General features: G+C 42.8%; 1 protein-coding gene across 1 annotated transcript in view; it reads right to left on the bottom strand.

Annotated features, from left to right (window-relative positions):
- Nucleotides 1-640: 640 nt before the first annotated feature.
- PPP1R8 (protein phosphatase 1 regulatory subunit 8) overlaps nucleotides 641-14,972 on the bottom strand; it is a 781,869-nt gene continuing 767,537 nt past the window's right edge. Inside the window, exon 7 of the mRNA XM_044060239.1 lies at nucleotides 641-1,711. Coding sequence (XP_043916174.1) covers nucleotides 1,355-1,711 — 357 coding nt within the window. The 3' untranslated portion in view covers nucleotides 641-1,354. The remainder of the gene's footprint in view (nucleotides 1,712-14,972) is intronic.

Raw genomic sequence — 14,972 nt, 5'->3', positions numbered from 1 at the left:
AGCCTAAGGAGAGTAAGAATGTTTGGACAGACTGGGTTTGGGTTTATCCATGCTCAGTGATTGGGATCAATCAGGAACTAGAAAAGCCTCATTCAAAGGCAAAGAAAGCCTGCCCTGCATGTGAAGTGTGACTCTACTGAAACTTCTGCAGATGCAGCAGGCTAACAAATTAAGGGGCTCAGTTAAATAGAGAAAGCAGAGTGACCATCACTGTGTGCAACCTAATGTCCACAGGCATGCTTTCTAAACAGGGGATGAGAAGGCAAAAAGATAGAAAGGGGGACAAACCTAACGGCTTGCATACCAATGTTGGGGAAGAAGTGGCATAAAATTCAAGCACCCACTGGCATAAAGAGAAGGTGCAGTAACAAAGTAGAGCTATTTACAAAAAGACTATCACTCTTGAGGAACTGTCCCTAGCATATCCAAACTCAGTGTTGCAATGAAAAACTGGAGACCTGGAAGGACAGGAGCATCGCAGCAATGTGACAAGAAATAATCTGAGCAAGTTCCAGCCACTGAACTTTCTTAGTGTTTGCAGCAGAGTCCTACATGTTATCAAGGACTGACCTTACTAGACCCAAGCTCGTCACTTAGACCTGCTGATGAGCACAAATACTGAGGAAAAAAAGGCCAAAGGTGAAATTTCATTTACTCTGTATTACAGATAGAAATCTATAACAGATAATTGTTAAAAAATCTATTACACAACTGTACAAACGTCTGTACAAAGCTCATATAAACCTCCAACATATCAACAACACTATGTACAAGGTCCCTCCCTTCAGCGCCACTCACTAAGAATGCAAAATTACAATATATTTAAATGCACATAATCTGTTCTGCAAACTGCAGGCGACAGGAATGTGCTGCACAAGGAAATCCTACTAAATATTACTAATTTAAGTTAGACAAATTAAAAAACATAGCTTAACGCATACAAAACGGGATGAAAGTGTAACCAACAATGACCTACTTGTATAAAAAAAAAACACCTGGGGGTTAATTCTCTGTTTTTTTCCCCTATAAACAATGGACATTTCTTTGAGTTTTCTATGAACAATGGACATTCTAGGACATTCATTACACAGGCCAATTTAACTGAAGAGAGGATGCAATTTTGTTATATAAAAATATAATACAACTTAAAATTACTAGAGGTCGGGAAAGAATTCCATTTAGGGTCCCATCACTGCTTCATTTCCTTTTACATGCTGGAGTTCTGTCACACACCTGGTACCTATTTACATCACTGTTCAGCTTACTGCACTTTACAAGTTCTATTGTTTCAAGAAGCAAAAAGACAAGCTGTGTGCACACAAAATATGTTCACTCTTGTTTCAGGAAACCAGAATCAAATCAGTAAAGATGGAGTGGGCTTCTTCCCGGGCCAAGCTTCCTTGGCATATTTCTTCTTCTTGGGTTCATTTACAGTTTCTGTGTTGAAGGGCACTTGAGATGGTGTTGGATTTATAGTCACTGCTGTTTGCACTACAGCAGGAGCAAGATCTACATCTGGAGCAAGATTGGGAAATGGTATGGGCAGACCACCAACAATTGCTGTTCCATGAGGACTGAGTGGCTGAGGTCCTGACTCACTACTACTTGGTGGAAGGCCACTATAAAGTCCACTATTGAAGGCAGCATTCTGTAACCGTTTTCCTGCAGAATCCTCAAGACTCTGTCCTCCTTGGCCTTCTGTCCTCTTTTTCTAAATTAAAGTAAAATAACATATTAGAACCTTAAATATACAGTAGTCAAAGTTTAACTGTGCACTCTACACCTCCATAATGACTTCCTTTTTCATACATACAGCTGTGCACGGTATTTACCACAATAGTACATTCAGACAGGGACAGACCTGCTGAATCAGCAGATCTTGACAGTGCTTTGAAAACTGACAACACTCTTGTGCTCATCAATGACAGCTGGCCGTTTTTTTGCAATAAAGGCACGTTTTCAACAACTGGAAGGAGGTGGCATTTGTCTTGTATTGGTACACCAATGAAATTAGTGGACAACTAGTACAGACTTCAGTTATATATGGACGGATAAAGTAGAGTTGTGTAAGAGCTTGCCATAAAAGTAGATGTCCTGCTTATCACTGCTGAAGTACTGCTAATCAATGGGTTATCACAGCTGATGCCCGTTCGGCATCCCAAAACAATCATCCCAGGATCGAACGTCCGATGTTTGACCTCTGCTCCTAAACACATTGGTATATAGGTAGATTAACAGTGTAAATCTTCAGATCTCCAACCCAGTAGGGCCTGAAAACTTCTAAGAAAGCAACTGATCAGCTAGGAGGGGCAAAGCATGAGATGGCCCCCTCTGCCCTAGGATGCAGTCCAAAGGATAGGGATAGAGGGAAAAGAAACAGACCGGCAGAACATGAATGTAGAGGGGACAGGTGACTAGGATATATATTATGGTAAGTTCTTACACAACTGTACCATGTCCTGACTGAAATGAATGTTGCAGTATTCCTTATCAATGGGTGATTCCCCGAGTTGAAGGGGATGTATGGGTGGTTGGTTAGTAAGCTGCAGAAATGCTCAATGAGCCCATATGGACTGACTTAGCGAAGGTAGCTCTGCACCTTCAAAAGGAATCAAGCCTGAAGTGTTTAGTGAATGTGCGCTCAGAAGACCAGATGGAAGCTTCCAGTATGGCCCTAGCATCCACCTCCTTACAGAAGGCCCCATAGGATGTTACTGCCCTGGTAGAATGAGCTCGAAGAGGCCTTAGAAATCCAGCTTGCAATTATTTGTTTAGATAATGGGTAGCCTAGGTTGGAATCCATGAAGGAGACAAACAGCTGTTCAGATTTTTGAAAGGATTTGGTTTTCTCCAAACAGAATCTTAACTGTCTGTGAATGTCGAAAGTGTAGATGCCTTTCCTACCAGTTCTGTGGGTTGGGAAGGAAAAAATTACATTTATGACTTGAGTGACAAGCACATCATTAATGCCCAAGGTAGTGAATGAGCTAACTCTCAAGGTCACCCTGTCCTTATGGAAAATAAAGGGAGGAATGGCATTAAGAGCCCAAAGCTTTGAAACTCTCCTTGCTGAAGTGACAGCCAGAAGCAGAATAGTTTTCTACGTGCAGAATTTCAGATTAGTTGAGGCTGAAGTTGGGGTCCCAAGGTGATGTTTTGGGATTCCTTGGTGGTCTAAGATGCAGCACACCTTTAAGCAATAACTGGATCTCAGGTCTGGATGTCAGTGGAAAATTGATGGGATAAAATTAAAAAAAAAAAAAAAAAAATGGCAGGGATGGCTGACAATTGCCCTTTGATGGAAGATTAAGCCAGACCTGAAAAAAGAAAATCTTTTCCATTTGGCTATGCAGGATTTTCGAGTAGTACGTCTCCTGGTTTCTTAGAGAACCTGAATTATGTCCTCAAAAAAAGTGGTACCTGTATGGAATCAGAACCCGATCACCGAATTGATTAAGTTTAGGGATGACAGTTCAGGGTGCAGTAGTGGCCATTTCTGATGTGTGACCAGATCTGCTTGTACTAGCAGTTTTTAGTAGTTGTCCCTGGTTGGATGAAAAAGGAATCAATGCAGTCTTGGTCAAAAGGGAATGACTACCAAGAATTTTGGCTTTTCACTTTGGGCCTTTAGAAAAATCTTTGAGATGAGGAGTAGTGGAGATGGGGCATACAGAAAATCTCCCTGACCACTGAAAGGTCAAAGCATCAATTTTTCCAGGCTGAGGAGCAAGTGCCCCTGGTGAAAAAGGGGGGGAGCTGTTTGCTGGTATCTGATGCAAACAGGTCTATATGATGTGCCCCCCCAATAGTGAAGGATGTCCAGGAAAACCATGCTTGTTGAGGGTCCATGCATGAGGATTCCTCCAAGGTCCTGCTTAATGTGTCTGCCAATGCACTGCCCTGCGATGGGATGTATATGGCTAATACCCAGAAAAACATGTTGCTAGCAATGTCACAAATGGTAGGTGTCACTCTATACAGCTGGCAAGACCTGGCTCCTCCTTGCTTGCTTCTGTACCAAATAACTGTGGTGTTACCTGTGAACATTTGCAGGGGATCTGGTCTCCAGATATGGGAAACGACTTGAACAGTTTGGACGAGGGTCCTCATCTCCTTCAAGTTGATGTGTTCCTTTAATAGTTTTAACTGCCATCTGCCCTGAACTCTGTGTATCCCTGTCCAAGCCTTCCATGCCTTGTCGGAGGCATTTATGTCCATTTCCTGAACTGGGACTGGAGTTAAAGGGAAGTCCTGGGTTGAGTTTCACTTTGTTCTTCCATCATGAGAATGGTCTCTTGAGAGAAGAAGATAGAGGAATTACTGTGTCTAAAGGGCCAGTGTGCTGGGACCAAACTGTTTTCATGTACCATTGAATTTTCCTCATATGCGGTCTGGCTAGAGGGATCACAGGAATAGCTGCTGCCATCCAGGGCCTTTAGTATATCCCTGGTTGAGCACCGGCTGAGGGAGGCAAGGTACAGCCAAGAAAAGCTATGTCCTGAGTTGGATGCAGAGAGAACTTCTTGTAGCTGATCATGAACCCCAACTGTGAGAGGAGTTTGAGGGTGAACTGGAGGTGTTTCTGAAGTATCTGCGATGTGGAGGCTTGGGTTTAACAGGTTGCCCAAGTAGAGAAAATGTAGATTTCCTGGCTTTGAGAGAAGCACTCATTAGTGTCAGGCACTTTAGAAATTCTTGTGGCTGTGGAAAGCCTAAAAGGCAAGGCAGTAAAAAGTGAGATGACCCAGTACAAAACCTCAGGAACTTCCTGCAAGGGGGCAAATGGAATATGAAGATAATACATCTTTTAGATCTAAAAACACTAGAAAGGCCAGAAGCAGAATGAACAGTAGCACAGTATGTAGAGAGCATTCTGAAGGTTGACATGCTTAGAAAATTGTTTAGTAAAGAGATCCAATATGGGTCTACAAAGTTCTTGTTTCCTTGATACTTGGAAGTTTCTGGAGTAAAAGCTCTTTCCCACAAATTCTTGGGGCATGGATTCTACTGTGCCTTGTACCTGTAATTCCCAAAGGATGGGTGAAAGAAAATGGATTTGGTTGTTTGGTGGGGGGGGGGGGGGGGGCATCTAAGTCATGATGTAGCCGTTTGACTGGGTCAGCCTTTTTGAAAGGGCGAGGGTCAGGGTGGGAGCTATGGAGGAAACACTGTAGGTGGTCCCAAAGATTTGCCCTCAAAGGAAGGACTCCCAGGAGGAGGATATCTCTGTGGTTTCTGTGGGAATTTCTTTCTGGGGTCTTTACGTGTTTCTGGCTAGGTCTAGTATTCTTTTCCCTAAGAGGAGGAGGGGCAGAACTTGCATGTTTAGTTTTTTGGCACTTCCTTTCTGGAGTGACATCCACCTGAACCAAGCGAAGTGGTTCAAACCCCTGACATACCTCAATAAGCTTACCTGGGATCTCTTCCCTAACTAGTATCTGGGGAATGCCCTCTAGGCCTTCTGAAATAAATTGTGGTTCAGCTTTTTCTGTGGATTCCCTAGTCATTAGATCCTTTAATGCCATACTGGCCTCCAGATGGGTCTCAGTAGAGTGCATCTCCGATCAAATTGGAAATACAATAGGTTCTGAAACATCAGCAGGCATGTTGGAAGCAGAAAGAGCCAACCTGAATCTCCAGCTTAAGTGGCAGAGCTAAGTCTGGGAAAACAAGATCCAACATCTTGGAGTGGGTCAAGTGTTTTAGACGTCTGTTCTCCACAATAGTATTCAGAGAGGACAAATGGGATAGCAACATGTTGGGTAAAAATGACTGTCAAACTGAACAAGCCTTGTAGTCAAGTACTGCTCCTAAGCAGAAGGGGCACTGGGAATGCAAATCTTTGTATGGGATTTGCTTCCTGAACTCACACTTGGTTGATATCCAACTCCCATAAGCAAAACACATTAGAAAGGTCCCCAGTGAGGCATGTTCCTGTTTATTCGAAGCAATTGTACTAACGACCTAACAACATTCGACCTAACATACACCTGACCTGCATATGGGATGGCGCCAAGATGCTCTGAGGAATTACGTTCTCACGTCTGCTTATATACCCCTATGCTTATGAGCTGAGGTCACACAGACATACTATCCTGGGAAGGTAAAGCTTAAGTACCCTAGCTGAAAGTCAGCAGTGATAACACACTGATTAGGAATACTACAACAGTGGTTTCAGTCAGGGCACCTGGCAGATAACAATTTGTTTTTAGAATGGGTAGATGCTCCACAGATTATGCTGGGTTAGACAAAGCAGACACTGGAATGAAAATTACTGGGAGAAATACAACTACCTCATATGGAAATGACAGTGCATGGATGGCTGAAAAAGCCTGCTGATGAATGTAAAAGCAGGCTTGTTACTGAATGCAAAACAAATAAATAAAATTATGCAATTTAGTTCAATTAGTACTTTGCAGACAGACATGGAAGAAGTGGAGGCAGTCACAGATTTTTTTCTGGGTTTAAATACCCTGCAGATGGTGACTGCAACCATGGAATTGAAAGGTGCTTGCATTTTGGAAAGAAAGCCAAAGAAAATCTGGCAAGACATCACACTGTAGTTTGTGGAGACAACACTATGGTTTTTCATGATACTTTTCGTCTATTTACTTACTTTTTTAACTTGATAAGTGAACTGGTCCATGGACCATTTTTAGCTACAACCTGGGCCACAATGACAGACATTAACAAGAAAAAAAAAATGGACTTACAAATAAAAAAAGCAATACTGCCATTAAGGCAGTTTGACAAAAACTGTATGTACAAAACATAGGCAAAGGGTGACCGTAAGTAAAATATTTGCAAAAATGCATACATTACTAATGCTTAAATATACAACATAGACAATTCAGACTTAATTATAGACAACTGAATGCAAATATACACATTGCTTAGTGGTGCAAGATGTCATTACATTGTAATGTATAGGAATTAGCTTCTGAATGCTGCATGGCAGTTTAAAAAGAAATGGGTTTGGGTTAAATGGGCTCAAAGTTCTTGTTGATGGCGAGCACAGCCATGAAAATGAAAAATGCTTGCTCTTTGGAAGGAAGACTATGTTGGACCACAAGCCTTTGTCCTGGTAAATTAATGCTTTTGAACCGTGATGTTGGACAAAAATGTCCTTAAAATTAAGGTTCAAAGGTCAGCCCCACCTTACAAAACCATTGAGACAATAGCCTGCCCCCCCGAGGAATATGCATTTCAACTATATGTTTTCTCAACAAAAGTAATAATCCATTTTCCTGTATTTACATGAAAAATAAACCACTATTTAGACTGCTTGTCAGATGCAGAATATGCACACACAGACATGTTTAGAAGGTGAATCCTGTAATTCAGGGTGCAGAGAATAATCTTGGCAAATGCGGGGCTAACAAGAATGTCTTTCTGCAATAATTAAGACATAACGTTTCTCCATTCAGCATAAAACACTGCACTTGAAGTGCTGAGAGGAGAAATGGATATGTCTGAGGAGGTGAAGGCACAGATAACTGTATGTAAGCTGCTGTAAAGGAATGTTTGAAGTAGATTTTCTGCTTAGTGTAATCGTACTTAACTAAAGATCTAGAACTAGCAAAAGAGCTACCACAGGACACTCCATTACAAAGAGTTTTTATAGATATTAAAAAAAAAAAAAAATATATATATATATATATATATATATATATATATATATATATATATATATATATAAATAGAGAGAGAGACATATATAGACTGAGCATCAGGTGTGATGCAAAGTGGCAGCACCATTGTAATCAACCTGAAAGAGTTTGATGTGAAACTCATGAAATACAAGAAACTTGAAACAGCCTATTTGAGAGAATGTATTCAACGACAACACATTCCTCGGGGGCTTAGACAATGGCGTTACCCAACTGAGTAGGTTAAAGACTCCCACTTTCACCTGGACTTGTTAAAATTATTTGACAAGCAAGGGATTGAATTCCTTGAAATACTTGTCAAAAATATTTTTTTACAAATGGATGGGCTGAAAAGCAAATTGAATTTATTAGAACAAAAGATCAAACTGGATTCTAATGTTTTGAGATACAAATTTGACTTTTGTCGCATCTTTACTAGTATTGATGCAACTATAGACATATTAAAAGGAGCAAAAATTAAAAAAAAATAGATCGGGACTGGAAGGAATATGAATCTGGCAGAGCATACACAGCTCCCCCTACTTCACAACAATCTAATGGGACAGTCCTTTCTAACAATGAATCCTCTGCAAATACGGCACCAGGGGAAACGCAATCCATTACACTGGGAAATACTACTGACGGTGAAACACCTGACACCCCTGTGAGTTGGAACCTACGCATAGGCCGACAAACAGACAATAATGGCAATTTCGAGCAACAGGATTTTTGGAACGGCCAGCAGCAGAAAGTGAGCAGAGCCCAGAACAACAACCAGAGGAACACACGAACCAGGAAGCAGAACAAGCAAAGGAGGTAGCAGAGTGAGGCATTATTGGTGGAGCAGAGGGTTCGATCCATCATGTCAGCATCTGCACAAATTTAAAAGGTGACTAACATCTACAATTATATCATGGAGACTGTAAAAAGTACAGTTTTGTACCTACCATAAATGTAGATGTCCAAACTGGATAGCATCTGCAGTCATAACAACTGGGTTGTCCTGTCGTGAGGCAGCCCTTCGGTCGGCCGGATTCCAAAGTCCGGGTCCGGCTTCGGCTGATGTCGCACTTCACCCGACGTCATCTCTGCTGGTCTTCGGGTATAAAGGCATCAGCCGACGCCATTTTCCTCAGTGTTTCTTGCCCCAGATGCCAGTTGCCCTCTTGGAAGGCTAAATTTTGGGTAAATGCCAATGTTTCCAAAAAGATAGAAGGCAAACACAAAAAATAAGCATGTATGTACATATATACAAACAAATACACCATAAGAGACTCCCCCCAGGAGTACCACAGAGGGGAAGGAGGGAGGGTAATCCTGACTGCAGGTGCTATCCAGTTCGGACATCTACATTTATGGTAGGTACAAAACTGTACTATGTCCTTCATGGATGCATCTGCAGTCATAACAACTGGGTAGAATACCATAGCCAACTAGGGGAGGAGGAAGAATAGATTATGGTGTGGTTAGGATCCCTTGCAGTACAGCAGTGGCAAACCCTGCTCGGGATCTGGAATACAGAGGTAAATTATAATGCTTGGCAAATGTATGCACGGAGGTCCAAGTAGCCGCCTCAATAATGTCCTTGGTTGCCACTCCTCGTAAGAAGGCTGTGGTAGTGGCTGTTGCCCTTGTAGAATGAGGCCTTATGTTCTGTGGAATTGGTTTTCCATGGAAGGAGTAACAGAATCGTATGCAATTTCCTATCCATTTGGAGATTGTCTGTTTGGAAATAGCTTTTCCTTCCCTTCCTGTTGCATAGGCTACAAAAAGCTGGTCAGTTTTTCTGTTACTTTTTGTTCTGTCCAGGTAGTAGCGTAGCTGTCTATGTACATCCAAGGAATGCAGCATTCTTTCCCCTCTGTTTTGTGGGTTGGGGAAGAAGATAGGTAGGTGGATTGCCTGGTTTAAAGACACTCTGGATACCACCTTAGGCATAAATGTAGGATTAGTCCTCATGGACACACTATCTTGGTGGAAGATTAGGAAGGGTTGTACTGCCATTAGGGCCTGAAGTTCAGAAACCCTCCTTGCTGAGGTTATTGCCAGTAGGAAAGCAGTTTTCCACGATAGATGCTGTAGGTCTGCTGTTGCTGCTGGTTCAAAAGGTGCGAGTGTCAACTTTTCTAGCACAAAGTTCAAATCCCAAGCTGGCAATGGCGGTTTCCTAGGAGGTTTTACATTCTTGATCCCTCTGAGGAACTGCCTGAGTAAAGGATGTGAAAAGACAGGTGGATCAAAGCTGTATTCTGCTGAAATAGCTGATGCATGTATCTTGATGGAGGAATAGGACAGGCCTGTATGTAGAAGCTCTGCCAAATACTCCAGAATGTTAGCAATATCTATATTGACACATCTTTTCCTCTTTCAGCACTCCAAATGACAAACCTTTTCCATTTTCCTGCATAGTTCCTTCTTGTTGAAGGTCTGCGGGCTTCAAGGATAATGTCTTTAACCCTTTGGGAAAGTTCTGGATTAGTTGCTGCTATGTGATGTTCCATGCAGTCAGTTGCAACGTTTTTAGGTTTGGATGCATGATGCTGTAGTAGTTCTGAGTTAACATCAAAGGCATCAGGGGTATTGACCACATTTTGTCCCGAGACATGCTCCTCAGCAATGGGTACCAGTGTTGTCTTGGCCAGTTTGGAGCTATCAGGGTTATCCTTGGATGTTCCTCCCTGATTTTTAGTAGTACCTTGTGTATCAAGGGAAGAGGTGGGAATGCATATGCTGTCAGACCTTTCCAGCTGAAGGAGAGCAAATCCACTTTCCATGCAAGTGGGTGGAATGTCCTTGTGCAGAATTTTTTGAGCTGGTGATTGAGAGGGGAAGCGAATAGATCTATCTGTGGCATTCCCCATTTCTTTGAGATGGTCTTGAAGATGTCCGGGTGTAGCATCCATTTGTGAGCATCCGAGGTGGTTCTGCTTAACATGTCTGCTAGAGTATTCTCCTTTCCCGGTACAAATATGTAACTGGATGTTGTAGCTGAGTGCCAGGTTCCAAAGGTCCAAAGTCATTCTGCATAGGGGGTATGAATGAGTGCCTCCCTGTTTGTTGATGTACCACATGACTGTGGTGTTGTCTGTCCTTATCATCAAATGGCCTTCTTTGAGAAATGGTCTGAATTTTTGGATTGCCAGTTTTACTGCCAGCATTTCTTTTAGGTTGATGTGCAGGTGAAGCTGGTCCTGCGTCCACAATCCTTGTACGCATTTGTCCAGCATGTGAGCCCCCCATCCTAGGTCTGAGGCGTCTGTTGTGATGGTTTGGCTTGCTTGATAGTTGTGAAAGGGTAGGCCTGGGTTTGACTGGCATGCTTGAGCCCACCATAGGAACTCCTGTTTTAGGCATGGGATTAGTGGAATTTCTGCTTCTAGGCTGTGCCTGTGTTGGGACCATAAATTCTTTAGGTACCACTGTAGTTTTCTCATATGTAGTCTGGCATGTGGAACCAAGATTATGCATGATGCCATGAAGCCCAAGGCCTGCAGAACTTTTCTTGCTGTTAGTTTGTTCTGTCTTGTTAGTGCCAAGAAGTAAAGAGGGAGTTCTTTTTGTTTTTCTGCAGTTAGGAATGCCATTTGTCTTACTGTGTCCAATTCCGCGCCCAAGAATGTCCTTGTTTGGGATGGTATCAGCCTTGACTTCTGTAAATTGACTGTGTATCCCAGTGCTTGTAGCAAGTAAATGACCCTTTGTAAATCTGTTGTCAGCTTGCTTTTGTTGTCCCCTTGTAGCAGGCAGTCGTCCAGGTATGGATAAATTTGGATTCCCTGTAGTCTGCAGTGGGCGATTACTGATGCCAGGCATTTTGTGAATACTCTGGGCAGTAGATAAGCCAAAGGGCAATGCTGAGAATTGATAGTGCTCTGATCCTGCAAGAAATCTGAGGTATCTTCTGCAAATTGGTCGAATGGGGACGTGCAGGTATGCCTCCTTGAGATCTAGAGTTACCAGCCAACACTCCTTGCCCAGCATGGGAAGAAGTTGCTGTAGGGTCAGCATTTTGAATTTTGGGACAATGATGTATGTATTTAAGGTGGACAGGTCGAGAATAGGTCTCCAACTTTTTCCTTTCTTGGAACTAGGAATAGTCTGGAGTAGAATCCTTTGCCTTGTTCTGTTATTGGTACTCTTTCCACAGCTCTCATCTTTGTTAATTGCATTATCTGCTGTAGAGCTTCTGTTTTTGATTTGGAGGCAGGTTTGGCATTCCTCTTTTGACTGGTAAATTGTGGAAGTGGAACCGGTAACCTTGGTCTATGGTTTGCAAAATCCACTTGTCTTTTGTGATATAGTGCCAGTTCTTCGAAAATAAGGTTAATTTTCCGCCTAATGGTGCTGCTATTTGTTCCCTGGTAGGCGGAGTTAGAATCAAGTCACTGTGATTGTGCTGTTGTAGTGGTAGTGGCTGTGTCTGTGCCTCTGTTATTACCTTGCCACTGTCGTCCTCTGTAGGCACCCCTCTGGATTGATTTCTGCCTCTGGAACGTCTATTCCTGCCCCTTTGGGATCTTGTGGAGTCAGGAAAGGACCAATTTTGGCAGGCCAGTTCCTGCTAAACCTTGGGGCTGAACCTGCAAGAAATCTTTAACCGTTTGTACAGATTTTGCCTTTTCTTCCATTTTCTTCATTACTTGCTGGGCAGGTGTACCAAACAAACTGGCCTTATCCATAGGAGCATCTAATAACTTAGCTTTAACATGATCCGGTAAGACCTGTTCCTTCAGCCATGCATGTCTTCTTATCACTGTGCCAGTCATGGCTGATCTAAATGAAGCCTCCAGTGCATCATAGCCACATTTTAAGGAATGGTTACTAACCTGTTGTATGTTATTTACCATTTCTAATACATATTTCTTATCTATAGAGTCATCAGAGGATAGCCTTTAGTTAACTGATCAAGCATAAACTCTTGGTATTGTATCATGTGAAACTGACAGTTTAAAGCTCTAGCTGAGAGAGTAGCTGAGGTGTAAACTTTTTTGCCCCATCTGTCTAAAGACCTGGCTTCCCTTTCAGAAGGAATAGGGTTTTTTTTGCTGTGGTCGAGGCTACTGCCTTAGGCCCCTGGGATATAGTTTCGGGGTCTGCAAGTGGGGCCTTGTATAGGTGATGATGAGTGTCTGGTACCCTGTAAAATCTATCTGGTTTGGCAGGGGCTGGAGGTAAGGAATCTGGTGCAGTGCAGACATCATTAAATGCATCGTCCACAACAGAGAGGACAGGAGGTATAGCTAAGGGCCTGTTTTGTGGAAGGTGCAGAAAAGTCCTAAGTCTTTTTCTGGAATCTGAGAAATCCTGTTCCTGCCATTGGAATTGTTCTCGCATGGCATGTAAGGTTTCCCCAAAGGAGAATTCTTCTGGTGGAGAAGCAGCTGGAATGGATTCTTCAGCATCTGAGTCTTCATAATTGGAGAAAGGAGCCTCTGGCTGGTCTGTAATATCTGAGTCATCCGCAGAATCATCAGAGGACACAGGCTCGGGGGGCTCTGCTCTAGGTCTCTTTTCTGGGGGCTGAGAGGCCCTGTCTGGGTGAGATTGAGATCCCCTAATTAAGGATATTAAATCTTCTGCCAGAGTAAGCATTTGTGAACTAGAAGTGGGCCTGGTTGAGGGGGGTTTAATAGGCACTGATTCAGTAGATTTGGCTGCTTTAGCCCTGGCAAAGGCCTTAATAGACATGGCTGCAGGAGGCCTAGCAGCACCACGTGCTGGGGTAGAGACATCCAAAGGGATGGTGTCTGATAAGTCACTAGTAACCACTGCTGTAGGTAAAATTTCTGAGGCCGATTCAAGTAAGGTAGCAGGAACCTCAGTAGTAGTCATTGATTCAGCTGTACTTTGATCAGTTTTCTCGGTTTCGGCCGAAACAGAGACACTCGCGGTTTGCTTAACCATGGTTTCGGCCGAAACCGCGGACCGCGAGTGTCGGTCTTTTTCTTTGCGTTTTTTAACAATTTGGGTAGTCGGAGGATCCGACAGCATAATGTACGCAAAATCTGAGCCGAAAAACTGTTCAGCAAACTCCGACCGACACCTAAGCGTTCGTCGGTTGAATGAAGCACAGGCCGAACAGGCTGCTACGTCGTGGTCTGGGCCTAAACAAGGCAAACAGTAAGAGTGGAAATCTTTATGAGGTATTTGTTTCCCACAAGTTAAACAGTTATTGACTTTTTCTGACATCGGCTGAGGCAAGAAAGAGTCCCCAACGGGGTACTTAGCTTTTAGAAGTCTTCGAAGTAGTATTCGGTAGTAGTAATCTCTGGATCTGACCGACCGGCACTTGCGAACAGCTTCTGCTTCGGGCGCCACGCGGCAAGAAAGACTGAGGAAAATGGCGTCGGCTGATGCCTTTATACCCGAAGACCAGCAGAGATGACGTCGGGTGAAGTGCGACATCAGCCGAAGCCGGACCCGGACTTTGGAATCCGGCCGACCGAAGGGCTGCCTCACGACAGGACAACCCAGTTGTTATGACTGCAGATGCATCCATGAAGGACATCCTGGGTTAATCGAAACACTTGCAAAAGGACTTAACTTTGTCCCTTCAAACATGGCTAATTTGGCAAGGACTTTACTAGACTTAAAATTGTATGGTCGTAAACTAAACCTTACCTAAAAGTAGTTTAACACTTTTTCTGTACTATTAAGAGTTTAGGATTTTGAGTGTATTTAATCCCCCATTACAAGCGATTATTGCCCGTTTTGAGAAATCATGTGAAGTTGAAATAAGACATCTTTTGGGAACTTCCAGTAATGTATATAGAAGTAAAAACTTGGCTAAAACAGAAGTTCTGGAAATTAATGACCCAAGGACAACAGGAGTCACGGTTATGCGTCCTGACAAAGGGGGAGGACTGTTTTTTATGTAACAGGAGGAATACAAACATAAAATGAGAGATATGCTGGATGGTGAAGCATATGAGCAGGTCTCGGTTAGTGAAATGAATGGGGCCTACCAGGGTATAAAAACAGCTATTAACTACTTGTTTTTGGATGGATACATTGACATAGATACACTGAACTACTTGGATACGATACCATCAGTTACCCCAGTCCTATATGGGATTCCAAAAACGCATAAGAACTTAAATGACCCCCCACCCCTTTTAAACCTAAAATTGATGGCAGGAATTCCATAACCTATGCCTGTGCTAAGTTTGTTGATTTAAAAATTAAAAAATACTTGGAAACAGAGAGACAAATCTGCAGAGACTCCTGGCAGTTCTTGGGAACACTGAATAATCTGGAATTTAACAAAAAATACAACTTCATTAAAACAGATGTGAAGGACCTGTAAATGGTCATTCCTCAGAC

The sequence above is a fragment of the Protopterus annectens genome, chromosome 1.part2 (genome assembly GCF_019279795.1).
Source record: "Protopterus annectens isolate FY-2018-M chromosome 1.part2, PAN1.0, whole genome shotgun sequence".
Lineage (NCBI taxonomy): Eukaryota > Metazoa > Chordata > Ceratodontiformes > Protopteridae > Protopterus > Protopterus annectens.
Note: the sequence above shows the minus strand (reverse complement) of the source record. Positions and strands in the feature narration are given on the sequence as shown.